Genomic DNA, 19,106 nt, shown 5'->3' with positions numbered 1-19,106 from the left:
TGTGGCTTTCAGACCCAATGCAATATGTAATCAATTCAACTGGACACTGATCAGGGGTGTTGGTAATAATGGGTTAAGAGTGCAGCGTTGTTCCCAATGCCCCTTAAAAAAACCATGGAAAAGCATTTTAATTTGAACTGCATGCATAGATTCCATACCATAATGAAGACGAAACTGATTGGATGGCTGTTGCACCCCACGAATTTGGTGTTTTATTAGTTTTGTTTTTAATTTATAATCTGTGCACAGAAAATAAACCTTTAGTCTCGTATTCAATAACACCCCATCTTCACATCTTTTGGCTGCCTATTTTGCAACCCTTCCCCCTCTAAACAATCACTCTCACTGCTTCCTTAAAGAAAATCTTTCAAAAAGCTTCTTCTATTCTTGTACTGAAGTGTTCAGTGAAAATTAAAGTCCTTCACTTGAAAACTTCTACTGCTGAGCAGAAAATTTCAACAACCAAGGCTACAGGTGCTGCCGTCTTAAAAAGATGAAGTACAAAGACACACGACCAAGAAAATATTTCAGCTATTCTAAAGAAATGAAAATTTCATTCAAATAACAAAAATAATAATACTTTTTTAAAGAAATCACAGAATAGGTGACCTTCCTTGTTCCTTTAAGTGATGGTGGGTTGGTTGTGCTTTTTGAGAAGTAAGGCCAGCAGAATAATCAAATTAGCAAGCAATATTGTGACCTGCTATTATGTTTAGCTCCAAAGACTGCATGCTATTGCACATCTTTTGAGCAGAACTAGAAAAGATTGTGTGGAAAACTGAATCAGAGAAGGCTTTGCTTTTTTTCAACTGCCAAACAAAAGGGCAACTGTATTACATTTTAAAGTGATACAAGAAAAGACAAATATTACTATTTAAAGCAATACAATACAGTAACTGCTTTACATTTCTCTAGGTGGAATCATTATGCTGGAAATGTGGCCCTTTTACTGTTTAACCCTTTAAGACCTACCATAGAACCAAGTCCACCAGAGCTTATATTATATTTTTACATGCTGTGGAGCCATTTTGGGAGCATTTCAAGTTGCTATACATCAATATGGCCTGCATTTGTATGGCGCTTTTCTAGTCCCTAAGGACCCCAAAGCACTTCACACTACATTCAGTCATTCACCCATTCACACACACATTCACACACTGGCGATGGCAAGCTACATTGTAGCCACAGCTGCCCTGGGGCGCACTGACAGAGGCGAGGCTGTCGGACACAGGCGCCACCGGGCCCTCTGACCACCACCAGTAGGCAAACACGGGGTTAGTATCTTGCCCAAGGATATTTGGCATGCAGCCAGGAGGCAGCCTGGGATCGAACCACTGACTTTCTGATTAATACAACCATTATAGCCCAAACTTTAATAATATGTCTGCATTAGGTGCATAGTAATTACATAAATTGCAAAAAAGTGCAATAAACTACAAAAAAATTGAAAATCGTTTTTGTTTTTTTAACATATATTTCTAGTTAGAGAAATTTAAGAGGCTTATCCCTCAAAACTGTAAATACAAAAAAGTTGCACAAACTAGTTTCCCACCACAGGAAATTTATTTTAAGTGTCTTCATAGTTTTATTTTTGAAATACACCAATTTTCATATACTGCAGGAAAAACGGAAATAAATATTATAATGCAAATTTGCAAAATAACAGCATATGCATCAAAATAAACTATTTCCAGCAGTGCAATATGAGTCCTAAGCATCCCAGAAACGACACAGAAAGTCATAAACTCAAACATAACTTTTAAAAACACAAGTATAGGCTCATAAGGCCCCGATCGTAAAAAACTACATTTCCACAAAATGACGTCACTTCTGGTTTCGGGCAGCTCATGGCAGACATGCGACAGTTCACGCTGATGGACGTAGGAAGTGTTACAAACAGCTGATCGGATCGGCAAAGCGTGTTTCTGGAATATTGTGTTTTTGTTGCTGCAAGTGCTTTTTATGCAGTTTTTGCAAAGCTATATGTGGAAGGAAACTGTGACCTAGGACAAGCTGATGGCATAAGATGTAAGTACAACTCCTCCGGTTTCATATGCAAAAAAAATTATTGCGCTAGCTTACGTGGTTGCAGTGCTACCGGGATTTAAAAATAGTTATGCAAAATGGAGCGTGTCTGTTCCGACCGGCTTTAAAGGGTTAAATTGAGACAAAAGTCTTTTTTAAATGAATTTTTTAGTTAATCAGAAGAAACAATAGAAAGTTTCCTTCATGACTGCCAACTATACATGCACCATGATTGGTCTTCAATGTTTATCACTGGACAGAAATCAATCACTGCTTCACTGTGATTTTTGGACATTACAACTTCTTTCATTTTTTACTTTTCCAGGATTGTGAACTCCACTTACAGTTGCATGACACTGGAGTCAGAGCTCACCTTGGCTGTTCTCTTCCTGCATTGCCGGGCCTAGCGTGGTGCTGCAAGCATAGCCTTCCTCTTCCTGGCTTGGAGTTGTTCCAAGTGGGAAACTGACAGGACGAGAGTTGGTAACTGAACTGGATGGTCGGGAACTGGCACAGTTCTATAAGATATAAGAAAGCAGTATCATCAGCAGCTTATTAATTGCCCATTAGTGATACAAATTAGTTATATATACAATTATCATCATTCTTATGTTGCTGCCTTCTGTATCTATTCCACTTGGCACTCTTATGCATTTAAAATGTTAAAGAAAGGTACTTTAACAGTACTTTCAAGAAAAACTGGAAAATAAATACATAAACATATATTAGGAAATGTGTACTAAACTCAGATGGACGAGTGGTAGATATTTCATGTTAAATTATGCCTTTTTTCCCTTGATTACCCCTCATCACGATTTCGAAAAATCATATAGGCTATTGTTACGTACTGTGTTATTCTTCACACAGTGTGGCCAGCAAGCTAGAGCAGCTGATGCAGAAAAGTAAGTGAAAGAGCTCTTTGTTTTACACCATGCACATGCATCTTCCATCCAGACCAAAATAAACTGCAATCACACAAAACCCACTTATTTGCACGGCTCTCAATTGGAGTTGTGGGGTCAAGGAGGCCAATGACAAGGTTCCAGGGTTTCCTAAGTCTTGTACTGTACTATATCAGACTGGAATGTCTTTTATACCCTGCTCTTCTGTCTTACTGCAAATAGAAAAAGGCAAATGCATGCACTGCGACATGTCATTGTCAGTCACTTTAACCAGCAACATAAATAAATGGCATTTTATTAAAAGTATTTTGAGCAACACATATTTTTGTGCTACCAGATAAAGACAAGAAAGGAAACACCAACACCAAATTCTAGTCCCTTTTTTTTTTTCTTTTAAATTGTAACTTCTACATGTAGCTTCCTATGTCTTGTCAAAACTTGAATTAAGATCAAAAAAACTAATCCACTTCCAATTTATATCTATATTTCAGTGATGTCAGGGGCACGGAGCACTAAGGGGGGGGGGTTGTTTTTTATTTGGGTCCTACAACTGACAGCTTTATTTCACAAAGCAATCTGGCTGTGAGTGTACAAGAAGGTCAGGGTGGGTCAAGAGGTACGAGGTATCAAACAGACAGGCGACACTGTTCAAAGTGGCTGTGTGTATGTGTGTGTGTATAAAACTGTGCTCCCTGGGGTCAAACAAGAAAACAACGCTGTTTGAGATCCACACCCAAGTAGAGGAAAAGGGCTAAAGAGGTCAGCAGTGGTGGGGAATTAAAGAGGGGATAGTGTGTGATTAGGTTTGGTGGAATTTATACAAGAAGCTGTCAAAGTAGGTGGTTCTCCCTGTGCTTGTGTGGTTTTTCTCCATGTGCTCCAGCTTTCTCCCACAGTTCACAGCCATGTATAGCAGATTAATCGGTCGTTATAAATCTAGCCACCTGCAAATTCTTCAACGATAGCAGACTATAGCAAGACCAACGACTTTTAAAGTTAAATATTGCAACACCAGGGAAAAATGATGTGTTTGTGCCAGACTGTCATACAGTACTGTCTAAAGGTTTCAGCCAACACTCATTTCCACTGAACACTGACGTATGAATCAATAAAGTATTCCAAAAAAAACATTTGAAGCACCTGAAATGATGAACCAGTGATGTGTCTACACATAACAGGAAGAAAAATACTAGTAAATAAAAATAACTTAAATACTTACTGGCAGCAGGAACAAAAATGTTCCAATTTCTCTAAATGAAATGGAAAATACCAAGAAATACTATGGCAAATTCTAAGAGAGCTATTAGCCAAACACTTCGCATATCTTAGCACAGTATGCAGTGTGTCCTTGAGGAAACTAGACTGGTGGGGGTCACAAGTGGCAGGCCTAAAACACTATCTACAGCTGATGAAAGCATGAACATTATGTCCTTAGCCCCTTAATGCCTAATATATCATATACGGGTTTTGTGGGTTTTTGAGACTTTTATATCATTGGTGCGGGTTTTTTCTCCCCTGAAAAAAATAATAGATTGGATGATACATTAAGCTATAAATTATTTAAGAAATAGAGAAAAAAATCCAGCAAAGCCCTCACATAGGCTCTAAGAGATACATATGGTCCTTTATCTCCTGCTCTCCTGTTTGCTGAAGCCTCATCAGACATGGTCTTACTAGAAAATTGACTGTGACGAAACCACTATTAAGAAGTATTACACAAGATAAAGCTGGCTGATGAATCCAAATTTTAAATTGTGGGTTCAAATAGTCATCAATATGTATGGCAGAAATAAACAGGGAGGTATAAAACACGGTGGAGGCTCTGTCATGGTTTGAGGCTGAATTTCAACTGGTGGTGGTAGAGACTGTGCCACCATTCATGGAATTCTAAACACAGAAAAGTACAGTTACATAATCTGGAAAGGTGTGATTGGCAACAGCTTCATTGTTTAGCATAAGAAACACAATGCCAGTGCAGTAAAAGCATAAGAAATGACAAGCTTGCTTGTGAGAGTTCAGGCTGCGTTGAAGAGTAAAGATAGTGAAACCAAATATGCACTTTCAAACTCTGTTTTTGCCTTATATACTTTATTCCATTTATTTTTGCATATTTCAAGAAATCTCTATACATATTTCCCCTTTTCCTAGCAAAATATAAAGAAATGATGGGTGGATCAAGGTTTTGGCAGAATACTGTGCATTTATACCCTTTGCACTGTTTAGAGACACTACATCAGCCTAGAGATGAAGGCATATTCCAAAAGTCAGTACTGCGGTGGCTTTGACATAACTCGGCTTAGTACTGGCTACGTTTAATGTTTTTACAATAAAGGTATAAGAGGACAATGAAAGCTTAAAATGGTCTTTTTTTTATTTAAATAACCACTTTCAATTCCTAAAATGAATTTATTGTGAATCATCCTTTTCGGGGTAAATCTTCACTCATGAGTAATGCAACATATAAATCCCTCTATCTCTGAAGAGCCATTTGTCTTCAAATGACCCCATATGCAGTAACACGCTGAAGCCTCTTTATCCCTCACCCGGCAAGGCACAATACCCAATCCTATGTTTTACAACAAGGGGATATATAGGGGCATGTGCGGTCATCTAGAGCCAAATGTCTCCTATCTAACCAAAGGACAGGTAGATACAGTATTTCAAGCAGGATTTATGGCACAAGATAGCATTAGCTAAAAACTGTCAGGCAGCGGTGATGGCTAAAAAACGCATTCTGATAGCGGAACCCAGCAGGATTGGAAAATTGCCGCCACAGAGGGGAGAGGAAGCAGTAAAAATGATGGTAGATGGGGGGGGGGGGCTCACTGATAACATGAGCAACCAATATATCAGATTGCACCAGGAGGCAAGTCCCCCCCAACCCCCCCAAACACACAACCCCATTGCATAGACATGCATACAGGGAGACATGCAGAAAACATTAATTAGCCAACTTATTTATTGCATTCCTTTTTTATTATAAGGTGGGTCACATATGTGGGTTAGAATACAGAGAAAGGTGCTGTGTGGTGTGCTCCAATGGGAGCAGAGGCTTTTCATGCACATGCACCTGTGTATGCAATTGGAAGATGAGGTTGGGTATAAGTTTAATGAGAGTTTGTCAAGGCGTTAAGGTTTGCAATCGTATGCGTGTCTGACATGTGCATGTTTGTGTGTGCTACAGACTTGTGACTACTTTTAATGTCCTTTGGTTAGGCTATAATCTCCCAAGACGCACACACACCACAGACACACGTGCAGCATCCCACAATTTCAGCCAAACGGCGTCCACCAAGGTATAAATACTGGCCTGACACTTTAATGTCAGGGGATGGCTTGTCCTGGATTAGAAACTTGTAACCCACCGTGGAGCTTGACATTGCTACGATGAAGGTGCTGCAATGGGGAGAGTGAGGAGGGCAGGGAAGGGGGGGGGGGGGGGGGGGGGGGGGTTATTATGGGTGTATGTTTGATGTATAAGGGCATCTAACACGGACTGTCGACTAGTGAGCCGATGTACAGAGACTCTTTGTGGCATTGCTGTAGTAGGAATTTTTTCTTTCTTTTTTTCATGAGAAGCAAACGCTGTAAGGAAAATTGAGTCTGTCACACCAGTGTTTATCACACACACACAACAGAATAAAGACGTGCACACACACTTGTTCACAGGAAAAAGATTACATACTGAAAAATTAAGCGCTTTTCTCCTCTCCTTGATTCTGTTGACCGTGCTTCGAACCTGAAAGAAAGACACAGAGAATGGGAGCAAAAGAGATAACTGCAGCACACGCTGAATTAAAACAAAATATCTTCCACAGCAAACACCTGCGAGTATGCAAAGTGTAAAAATGGAGAAGGGAGAATAAAATGTGGAATGGAAGGAACATATTTTGAGGGTTAGTTTGCAGACACTGACATGCAGTGGTTGGGATAGTGTATGTGTGTGCGAGAGGGTGCTCCAGCATGTCCCAGCGGCTAATGGGACTTGAAAGTGACACATAGAGCTGGCAAACTAAGGAGACGACTTCAAGCTATCATCTGTCAACACAGAGCGCCGGGACCAACAAATGGGAGCTATTGGAGGAGAAGGGACTGGCCTAGCAGAACAGATTACATTTTTACACTCAGATGAAACAGTGTACTGCACACCTTCATTTAACACATAAAATACCAGACAGAAGTTGATATATATATATATATATATATATATATATATATATATATATATATATATGTATATATATATATATATATATATATATATATATATATATATATATTTTTTTTTTTTTTTTTTTTTTTTTTTTTTTTACAAGAACTGCTTTGCTTCGATTACATTTTGCTAATTTCTCAGTACAGTGAAATAAATATTACAGGATACAAAAATTAATTCTTACATTTTTTCTATTCCTATACTTTATTAAACCAACTTTATTCTTTAATTTCTATTGGGGCGCTGTTATTATTTTGTTATTAAAATTTCTTTAACTGTTTACTAACAAAATACTAATAAATAAGTAAATAAAAATAGGTTAAAAAATTGCCGGTAGTTCAGTTATTCCTATCTTCTTCAAAATCCTCTGGTACTTGTGAGAGTGAGCATGTGTATGTTTGCGTATGCATGCGCGCTCTTGTGTTTGTGCCCTCTGTCAGCACTAACTGTAAATTTGTATCGGCTGGGCACTTATCACTACAGCCCGTCCCAGCCCGGCCCCTTATCACTACAGCCCGTCCCAGCCCGGCCCACAACGTTAGTGAATATGCATTATGGCTTATGGCTTCATTAAGTCACGCCGTGTTATAAATTATGACACCACAGTGAACGCATACACACGGTCTCAGAGACAGCATGTGTATGCAGAAGATGTTTTGCATACGTACCACTGCTGAAGGGCGACATAATGAAGAGAGCCTAAGCCTCGTGACAAGGCAAAATCAACAATGCCAGCATTGCGTTTCAAAAGCCCTTCTATTATTTCTGACAAGATACTAAGGAGGTCGTCAACACAGTGCAGATGTTGGATAGACACTATCTTAACATTATTTTAATGGGCAAAATGAGACGCGAGGGTTTCACTGATCTCAAAAGCAGCCAGTGAGCTGAGGCAATTACATGACACAACTTAATTAATCATTTGACAATGAGGGGAAGGGCATTGTTTTAGATGATCGTTATGCGTTTAAGGGGTTTGCGCACACTCAAGGTTTCGCAATGATGCAAAGGATGCAAAGCATGGTTTCCCATGTAAATGGGTGCTAAGCGATTACCATATTAAAGCAGTCTGCCCGACAACACCTGCCGACATCCTTGGAGCTGATGGAAATAAAAGGTCATCAAAGCGTGGGATTACAAGGTGACCACCAAGGAAAAGCTAATTGCAATGAATAATGGAAAGCTACTGTCAGGTAATTAGCAATTAAAACGATACATTTTGAGGGTAATAGCAGCAGATGTAGTCTCTCTTCCATACCATACACAATTGTAATTATTCAGCCTAGAAACCGGCTTCATAAATGGAGCATGTCCTGACTTTCAGGCACTAGTTAATTCACCACCTTAAGAATATCAAAGCGAAATCTCCTGACACAGAGGCGGTTAGACTCATCTGTTTTAAATGTTAACAACTAACAGCAACTTTGCAAACTTTTTACACACAGTGTGCTCACTGTGTGTTTTGTGTACCTGCCATGTGCTATACCAGCTGTCGCTGAAAGTCCCTTCCAAGACAGCTTTTGAATGAATCAAAATGCCAGGACACCGTATATCCTGCCCACAGGATCCTTACAAAAAAATAAATAAAATAATAAAATTTTTACCAAGCAAATATTTTCTTTTAAGGGGTCACGAAGGCTGAAACCTAAAGCCAACGTTGCCAAGCATCACAATCTGGAGGAAAAAGTAGAAACAAAAGAAAAGCTCCCTACTCTTCGAGAGGTGATGGCGGGGTCAGTGGGAGCAGATGAAATAATCACTCAGTTTTCTGTTTTGTTTTGTTTCCCCCAAATTTTACCACAACAGTGAGGTCCTCTTGAAAATCAAACCTGAAGAGGAGCTGCTCACAAACCACGAGGACCTCAGGGTCAAGGACAGCATGAGTGTAAGAAAACAAATTCCCGAGCACTGAAAAGCCACTTAAGCAAGAATGCTATATTGATGTATTTTACAGCGCGAAAGGTCATCCCTCCCTGGCTCTGCATTGTCAGTACGTCGCCTATGACTCAGGGACGCTGCTCTCGGCGCTCTCGAGAAGAAAGGAGGGAGAAAACAAAATGGAAAAGGACAGAAAACTCGAGATGTTCTCTTTGATGGTCAGCAGCCAGGTGATAATGACAGAAAGCTGAAATAAAAGAGACTGAAGAAAGAGAAATAGAAAAGAGCAGTGGAGGACGATGGACTAATGACCAATGACCTTGTGTATTCAGTCACAGAAAAGCCTAACAAACAGACAGCGTATATGTGTATTCACCATAAATGAATAGCAAGCCGCAGAAACGGTGTCTTAGATTTTGCTTCGTATGCTGCATTTACATTCAGATTTACAGTCTTTTCCATTTGCTTGTTGCTTTCTTTATTTTTGCACATTTTTCAGACTTTTGAATTTTAAATTTTCACATGCAACTTTGGAAGGTGGGCCTAAGTTTAAACGCAGCATCACCTATGCAGACTTTACAAAGAGCCACAGTTGACCAAGAGTGATTTTTGTGACATGCGACTCATCCATTAAATCACAACTCTCCGTCTAGACGCTCAACCATTCTCCACCCCCGCACAGCTATGGTTTGGTAAATGGTAATAAGGCAGTAAGATTGCATTTTATCACCCTTCATTCTATATTGTTTGTTGCATATTGTCCCCCCACCACCACCACTACCTTTTTTTTTTCTTTCGGTTCAATTACGGGTACTGCTTGGAGCCCTGCAAAGCCCTGGCCAGCTGCTTTGTCAGGATGCTAAATGGAGGGCTGTGAGTTTAAAAACTTAAAGAGGCAGTGAAATATTAGCCAATGTGGGTGAGGAATGAGTGGCTGAGAACTGCAGCGTGTCAGTGTTAAATGGTTGGACTCAGATGCATATAAGTTAGTCCAAGCATGAAGGGCAGTGGGACGCTCGCATGGAAACGATGTCCCCTCCCCTCCTTCTCATCCCTCTACCCATCCACACACACACACACACACACACACTCTGGCGCACCCCACCCACACTGATTTTAAGCAAGGAGCCCATCAGAAACTTGTCATTTCTCTCATTCACTCCAACAGCCTTGAGACACAATGCAGACTTACCTCTGTGTTGTACACCCCATATATCAGAAAGATGAACAGGCCCTGTAAACACAGACAAAGAAAGAGAGAAAGGGAGAAAGAAAGAAGAGGAGGACAAAGTTGTTACACCTGTTTTCTCTCTTATATTTTTATAAAAATAAAAGAAGAAGAAAAAAGATCAAAACTAATGCAGGTAAGGTTGATTTGAAGTCTATTCTAGTCGCACAGAGCTGAATTAGACTTTAGTCGGAAGTAATGAGGAAAGAAGTAGGACAACTTCTCCAAAGTGGGCCACCTCTGTATAAAGCTCAGCTTGCATTTGTTTCGTCTGCAAGACTTCTTCCTCGTTGCAGGCTGCGCTAAGCCATCAAAGGCTTCAACCCAAGGTTCCACACAGTTTTATTGAAATAGAAAATCTCAAGTGCCTATATTCATACTGTGTTCTCTGACATTAAAAAAAACACAATTATATGATTGATTATTAACAAATACACACAGAGCACACGCATTATGTAAAGAAACAAATAATCTGTGCTCATAAATCTACGCAAATAGCAAGAAACGAGGCAATAAAGACAGCATTAACAGTGGCGTCTATTAAAACACACTCACATGTACACAGCCCCACACTCACACACACAGAAAGAGAGCAACCCGGGCCAGACGAGACCATCAAGGAAAAACCATTGGAGGAAAGCGGAGAAAGAAAGAGACAGAGGGAGCATAATGAAAAAAATGGCACATAAAAGAAGATATTTCATGTTCACAACACTCCACGGCTAGTACCCAGGGCCCAAGAATGCCATGCCCTTGGATGCATAAAGGCTGCACTTTTGGTCACAGAAAAACAGCTATTTTTCATTCCGTTTCATTGTGGCATCCACTGAATGTACAAGCTGTGCATTCGCCTTCGAGCCATAATGTAATCCTGATGCCTCAATGAAAACAGTGAGAACAACATTCTCAGAACACTGATTGAACCGTGCCACAAAAGATGTACCGAGAAAAATGAAAAGGCAGTTAAAATCCTATAAATTTCAAGGCTGATAGATATGGTAGATTCTTTGATAAGAAAACCGCTAGCACAAAAAAAAAAAAAAAAAACTTTTAAAAGTACATCTCTCTGCTTTCACCGCAACCAAGTACGTCTCTGTTGCTTCATCTTTAAACCAGGGTAAGGACACATCCCGAAGACAGGCAGGCACAACCTGCCCAATGCATCAATCAAGCTGAGTTTGGAGCATCCAATTTTTGCCCGAGGAAGATCTCGATGCATCACCATTGACAACATGATTTGGGGGCCCATTCGGAGTGACAGGGCGACAGTGGCTGACGATGATGACCTCTAGGCCAAGCTACTACAAATTCACCTGGCCGCATTGTCCTCCGGGGACTGAATTGCCCCGTCTGTCGCGCAGGCTGGTGACACCTTGCGTACAACTGACAATTTCTCTTGTCTCTGCCATTCTGAAGACACAACAAGGAATCGCACACCGAGATCCGTCTGCTACATACTCATGTGAAGTGGCCAAAAAATAGATACAAGAAAAAAAAAAAAAATTTCCATAGCACAGTGTGACCATGAGAGCATAGGTGAGGTTGGTGACCTGATAACAGTGGGTGAGCTGAGGTTTCTGGTTTTCAAAGTGCATCCCATAGCTTATACTTTAACTACCCGATACACAGGAGTAATGTTAAAAAAAGAGCAGCGCCCACAAAACCTTGTCTTCACGTTAAATAAATAAATGAATCAACGAATGAAGGATGAGACTGTGTTGTTTTCCAAGTGTGACAGCAAGATCATCTTTTCATCTGTTATCATCTCTGCTCCAATTTACGAGCATTAGATGACACTCAGCCATCGAGCTCAAAGAGACTGGACTGCAAAGGTGAAAGGCTACTCTAGATATATGCCAAGCCTGGACGTTTTTCAGCAGTTTTTCTTAGCAGTCAATTGAATCTATACACTTACTGGTCACATTGTAAGGCACTAAAGGGACCCAAAAGTGTGCCAAGAAAATATCCCACACACCATTTCGACACTACCACCGGTGTGAACTATTGATAAAAGGCAGAATGGATCCAGCGTTGTATATGGCAAATTTTGAGCCTAAAATCTGAATGTTGCAGGAGAAATGACCATTTATCAGACCAGTCTTCCTGTCTTCTAGTCTTTTGTTTAGCCTGTGTGAACTGTATCAATTCCTGTTTTCAGGCCGACATGAGTGGAAGCTGCTTTAGCCCCTCTGTTTCAGGGATGGGGTGCTCAGAGATGCTGTTCTGCATACCTTGGTTGTAATCAATGGTTATTTATATATAGTTATCGTTTCCTTTCTATCAGCTCAAAGATATAGTTCTTTGGGGAAAATGCTCGTTTTGAACTTCAGCAGGGCATCCTGAGCATGTCTGCATGCCTAAATGCAAGTTTGTGGTAAGAAGCAGTTTAACCTTAGATGTGCGTGATGAAGTGGACGGTGAGGGTATATTATTTAACGTCAGCTAGTAAAAGGCTTTTGAAAAGTAAAGAGATATGGTTTTTTGTCATTTTTTAAAAAATAATATGGACTGACTCTAAATACACATCACTCGCGATGTGAGATAGAATTGTTACTATAGGGCTGTATTTGGGGTGTCTGTCCTTCTGCTGATAAATATATAATAATTAGACCTCTATAAGGTAAAACGTTAAAATCTCCGATGTCCATTGAGAATTATTTAAAAGCACAAGCAAAGTGTTTATCATGTATGTAAACTCAGCGTGGCTCCATACTGTTTGCACACACAGACACATGCACACATGTTAGCAAGCACACACACACACTAACAGACAGTGGGTGGTTAATTTGCAACACATACTCCATTGTATTGCATTAGAATTGCAATTCCCAACTTATTGTTGCAATTTGATTATCATGTTTTTGATCATTCCTCTTATTTGTAATTAATCTTTTGTTGTGCAGTGAACAAAGTGGGGAGAACATAGTGTGCACATTAGGAAAAAATGATCTATTAAAATCTAATTGAGTTAAAAATAAGTGGCAGCGCAACAATAATGACGGATTGTTTAAAATGTTAATTCATTAATATTATCCCTAAAAACAAACAGACGGGAAAATGGGGCGCATTATTTAAATGCAAGCGTGCCTTTCTAAACTCTGCCGCATTTCTTTTGAACTCTGCAGAAAACGCTACAAATTTATGCAAAGAACGAACACAGTTGCTTTCAAAGTATTGCCATACTGTACATCAAACAGGGGAGCATAAATTAATTAGCATCTCACTAATTATGGAACAATTGTATGTTTAAAAAGTTACTGTGTTTGACCAAAAACACCATTGCCTCAGAGAGATGTGCTCTGCCGCAGTGCCGGGCAGGAAAGTGCATTTGTGTAAACGTGCATGCGCGATCCTACTTATCAGAGATACTGAGAGTTTTGTCTGGACAACAGAAAGAACAAATGAAAGTCAGACATCGATTTACTTTCAAGAACTCTGAGTCAAGCCATTTAAAGCGGCTAGCCCTGATATTGTTTACTACTGGCTGTTTGTGATGTCGACAACCTCCTTTGGAAATTTACCTCTGTTGTCCTTGCAACTCACTCTTCGTAAAAGCATCAGCTGAGTGCATTAAATATTTAAGGTGAGCCATTAACCGCTGGTTATACTTGTAATAAAAGCTTTATTCCTGTGTTTAAGTGTCTGCTTTGTAAGAGAATATATTAAATGAAGCTTAACTCCCTCAAATGTAAAAAAAAAAAAACTACAGATCTTTGGCAAATACAGACGTCGTTTTTGCCTATCTGCATGAATTAAGACGGGCAACTCCTGCGTTATTAGATAATAAAGCAGTTCGAATTTCAGATAACAGATTCAGGTGCCAGAGAACAGATCTGACTCTGGGTTTTTTCACGTTTCACAGTCATTTGATTTTATGACAAGATAAAATGAATGAGCTGGTAGCAACTGATCGTTTAGCTCAATAATATTTTCTACAGAATACAAGGTTGCTGATGGACAGTGTACAGTGCGGTACGACAATAGTTCAGCAAGATAACACAAGACAATTATTTAAAACATAACTTACACACTGGCTGACCACTAAAGGCTGATACAACTTGTGCACACAACTTCTCCTATTGTTTTAACTTGATTGTCTTTAATTGATCAACATGATCAATTAAACACAATTTTCACATTTTCAGGTATTTTCAGTCTTTAACACTGAGAATTCATCCCTGCATATGTTCAGCAGTGACACAAATCTCCAACCTGAATACAAACACTGACCACTTTTAAATTCCCTACAACAGCTCCAAGTTTCCCAAGCACATACGCTGTCCTCATTTTGACAGTAAGCCTACTGCAGGGAAGGGTGTTTTAAAAAAGCCACTTTCTCATATAAAAAAAAAATAATAATAATTATACTATTTGTTTATGGCATATGCAATGTTGAACCCTTCAACCTCTCAAAGAATTCCCAGAGAATAATCCCTCTACATTTCTCCCCTCACTTACTATCAGCGCCCCTATTTCCCACTTCCATCAACCTCCCCACGTGTGTAGAGAAAGGAAGCAGAGAGCTGGCAGGTAAAAATCTCAAAAAGCAGTAGTTTTATGGCACCGTCCTTGGGAAACAAATTTTCAATGTACAGATATGAAAACTATGATTAAGGTGGAAGGGCAGTGTCTTGGCAAGGGGAGAGGGGGTGGCAGGGCAGCTTTTTCTTTCTCGCTGGAATGTATTGTCTCAGTCAGCCCAACGCTCCCTGTAGTATGAGAAGGAGCTTAAACGTTAACATGAGATATAATGACAGGGAACTCTGCTGTTCTGTCTGCTTGTTATATTGAAAAAAGAACCAGTATGGCTGCAATTTTGTCATCCTCCTTATTATTTTTACTTAGTGGTACAAATGACTTGCAGTAAAACAGATCTATATACAATAGATGTGTAAATTTTCAGCCAACCCCTTTTTAAAAATATTTTTATAACCGTGGTCTTGAGCAATAGTTTCTATGATTTCTATAGCAGTTTTTCTTTGGACATTGGCTGCTTTTTCACTTATTTTCAATCCAGTCATTGTACCTGATAACTTCCAGCTGTAGTTTTTCTTTTTAGTTAAGCCACTTAACACTGACCTGTGAATCAATAAAGCATAAAAAGGGCACCTAACTCAAAAGATGAACCAATGTTCTGTCTAGACATAAAGACAATTTAGGAAAGAACCAATTTAAAATTGTATCTTTAGGGATTTTGCTACTCTCAACATGTCACAAAAATACATTTCTTGTGTCGCATCTATAGAAAATGCCAAACGTGACATTTTGACAGGAAAGAAAGCTTGCCTATGAGTATCTGCCTTGCAAACTGTACAGTATTTCCCATTTTCCTAGCAAATTATAAAAAATGAGAAGCTTAGTCTTATGCACACTACTGTATACAAAATTTAATATGTTAATTTACAAGACAAGTAACAGGGTTTTTTTTACTTTAAACATTTGATTCTCCTTTGTGAATATTTCTGTATCTCTATTTTTGCAATAGAGATGCATAAAGAAAAAAACTTCTAGTTCAAAGTTTCGATCCCAGTATTAGAAACAACAACAACTGAAGACCACCACCTCCACATCCCCTCAGTGAATTCCAGAGTCACTCTCTGCCAGAAACGAGAGCCTTTTGAACAAGCTGGGCCCGACGTCAAATATCCTCGCCTAAATTCAAACACACAGAGACACTTTTCACAAATAGAGCTATCCGCATCTCCACTTGGCAAAAAAAGGGGAGGAAAAATTCTGCCCTCACACCTGGTAATCATTAAAGAAATGAGAGACAGAAGAGGTTAAAACACCGTGATGGGGGGAAAAAGAAAAGAAATTCACACTTCTGCGCTGGGACTTGCTAATGTCTCTGACCCCTCCACACATAAACAGTTTAATTAACATGTATACATAACTTTCACTTTAACTGTTCATGGCATGTCAAATCAAAGTGTCTGTCAAAGCTGTGAAACAAGGAGTTGATACTTTGCAGGCCCTCGGTTTGAATCCAGCTCCACTCAACTGCTCCAGCTGGAAAGAGATACTGGCAAGAAGAAGTGAAGGCAGGCAGACAGGGCAGGTAGACGGGCAGCCTGCCACTCTGTCAGTTTGAGGTAAACACCGCCCAATAAATGCTTTGTAGCACCCAGAACTGCTCAAGATATGAATTAGAGAAGATGCTTGAAGTGGAAAAATAAAAGTCAAACCAAACAGGTTTTTAAGATTTGGGTGGCATCACATCTTTCAAGCTGAAATTGCTCGCCTTTGCAGCAAGTGAGCACCGTATTCATTATGGTGCAAACTCAGTCCACCCTACTGTAAAGATGGCTGTGAAAATAAATCATCACACTCTCAATCATCTTAAAGTTGGCCTCTGTTGTGCACAAAAGCATGACATCAACCATTTATAGAGAATTTGTACAATTGAAAAAGATTGTTAGGTGCAAAATGCAACCAAATACATCCAGTCCTGACAACTGGAATAACCTAAATTTTGATTTGGGTATGTGCCAAAGTTTTCTTCCTGTTTCTTTCTCACTGCACATTATTAGAGAAAGTGGAAAAGTTATTCTATTAAAAAAGAGCCCTTAGGACTCCCTGTTTCTTTCCCCATACACACATCCAGTCAGTCGGGCTGTCACGTTGAGGAGGGGACCCCCCAAGCCAGCCTGCCTCCACGGGGTGTGTAGCTGCAGAGGAAAACTGTCAGTGTTCGCACACAAACAGGCACACAGTGAAGCCAGCAGCAACACCAGTGCTGGTGTGCGATGGCTCAGGAGAGGAGGGAGAGTTATTAGCTTAGCCCTGAACCACCTACTTAATATAGGGGCCGGCGGTGATCGCTAACAGAGCCTGGCAGAGGTGACAGCTTTTGGCCCTGCTTGAGGAAATCCAATTGAAAAGCAGCCAAGAGGAACAACAAGCCCGAAACAGATGTTGCTCGCTACCACCAGTGCAACTTGGGTACACACAACCCAGCGGCAACAAACCGCGATGGCAAAACTGACACACAAACATACACACAACGGACACAGAGTGGAGCGCACACGCTTACACCACAGAGCCACATGAAACTGTGGAGGAACAAAATTTACAAAGGAAAACATCAGCAGCAGCAGATGTCTACAAGGACAGCAACAAGGAGCGATTTGTACGTTTATTTTTAGTTTCTATACTCTCTTTTTTCTTTCATCACTTTTCTACAGAGTGGCAACTACAGTTTAAATATATTTAAAGAGAACAAATCAAGAAAAAATGGAGCAGAGGCCAAAACAAAATCTTTCTTCCTAGACAAGAGACCCACCCAACAATCCATCCATCCATCTATGAATCCCTTGTCTTTTCTTTTAAGAACGTCTGGTAAGGCGTCCTAGTGAAAACACAGGCCTTCATATTATTAAAGCGCTTTTGCTCAAGTATTAATTGAGTTTGGCAAGTCTGGCCACACTTAATCCTAATAACGTTCATTTATTTTTTCCATCACCGCTACTGGGAAAAAGGGCAAGGAAGAGATGGGGAGAGCGAGAGATAAAGAGAAAGGGGGAGAAAATGGGCAAAAATCAATTGTGACATATCTTTATTACCACTCGATGACAAATGACGGCACATTTGCCATTGCTCTGGCATTGTGTCAGTGTGTGTCATATTGATTTTACATCAGATGGACGAACGTTATTGATGAAGTTCCAGAAAAACAGATGACCGCCCCATTTGAGTTGTTTTTTTAGCGTTTAAATAAACCAGGATGACAGCAAATTAAGACAGTAATTGTCACATGGCAGATCTCTCCTTTTGCTTTTCCGACAATTTTTCTTTAATATAAACCAAATTTCGAAGCATTTGCGGAAACCAAGCCTGCCACGAGATCAGCGGGAGTTGGCAACTACACCCTGAACCTGATCACATGGAACACATGTGGGAATGTAATGGAGGAGCGGTACAGAGAGCACGAGAACGAGAGTGAACTGTAAACAAACTAGCTTTTAAACAAGACAATTTCGAGTTGCGTGTCTTGGGCGCCAAGAAAAACACAGCCACGGAAAACTGATACAAACTTTTAACACATGGGTCAAAGCGGGAGTCTTTGAACTGCCGAGGGAAAGCCGGCCGCCAGTGCAGAAAGCTGTTTAATTAAAAATACTTAGGTATTCAACAGGCCTTTTTGGGGCGCCCTCTTGTCAAATTGTATGTGAGCCTGCTGTCAATCGTTTTTTTTATTTCACAGTTTTCCGCTGACAAGGGGGGGGGGGGGGGGGGGGGGGGTCAGATGGGAACAAGTTCTCCTAAAAACAGCAGCTGGATCCTGGGTAAATTTAGAGAAAAGGCCACTCACAAATATAAATCTGCACAGTCGGTTGCAGTAACAGACATAATACCATATTAGTGTATATACTCTTGAACCGTATACTTATACAGAATTAGACACAGTAATATGTTGGACCTGGTATTAAAATACCATTAGAATTACCACCAAACTGTGGTTTGGTGGTAATTCATAAACATGTAAGCTTCTTCCATTTAAACTGCCTTCAGAATATAGAAGGTACCAGATATTTTGCAGAGATTTGCAATCATAGCATAGATAAATTATATAATTTATGATATATACTGTTTTATTGTAGAATATTTGGGGGAAGGACAAATAGGTGACGTCTTTAATGTGATGTCTTTTTAATTTTTCAAGTCAGAAGGAGTTCACATTAACAGACAACATAATCATGTACTGCCAGCCACTTATTTTCGTGTGGCATTGAGGAGCTGGAAAGGCATCACACACACACACACACACACACACACACACACACACACACACACACACACACACTTCCAATATACCACCACAAGCACAGGCACTCTTAGTGGCTTCCAAACAGTAATTGCA

General features: G+C 40.0%; 1 protein-coding gene across 1 annotated transcript in view; it reads right to left on the bottom strand.

Annotated features, from left to right (window-relative positions):
- LOC146558819 (adhesion G protein-coupled receptor D2) overlaps positions 1-19,106 on the bottom strand; it is a 94,471-nt gene that overhangs the window by 46,250 nt on the left and 29,115 nt on the right. Inside the window, exons 21-23 of the mRNA XM_085248210.1 lie at positions 10,211-10,252; positions 6,613-6,666; positions 2,399-2,543 (exon numbers count right to left, since the gene is read on the bottom strand). Coding sequence (XP_085104336.1) covers positions 2,399-2,543; positions 6,613-6,666; positions 10,211-10,252 — 241 coding nt within the window. The remainder of the gene's footprint in view (positions 1-2,398; positions 2,544-6,612; positions 6,667-10,210; positions 10,253-19,106) is intronic.

The sequence above is a fragment of the Mchenga conophoros genome, linkage group LG15 (assembly GCF_057382185.1).
Source record: "Mchenga conophoros isolate Kocher_MC1m ecotype Shallow Benthic linkage group LG15, M_conophoros_male_GT1.1, whole genome shotgun sequence".
Taxonomy (NCBI): Eukaryota; Metazoa; Chordata; class Actinopteri; order Cichliformes; family Cichlidae; genus Mchenga; species Mchenga conophoros.
The sequence above is the reverse complement of the archived record's forward strand: the minus strand, read 5'-3'. Positions and strand labels throughout refer to the sequence as shown.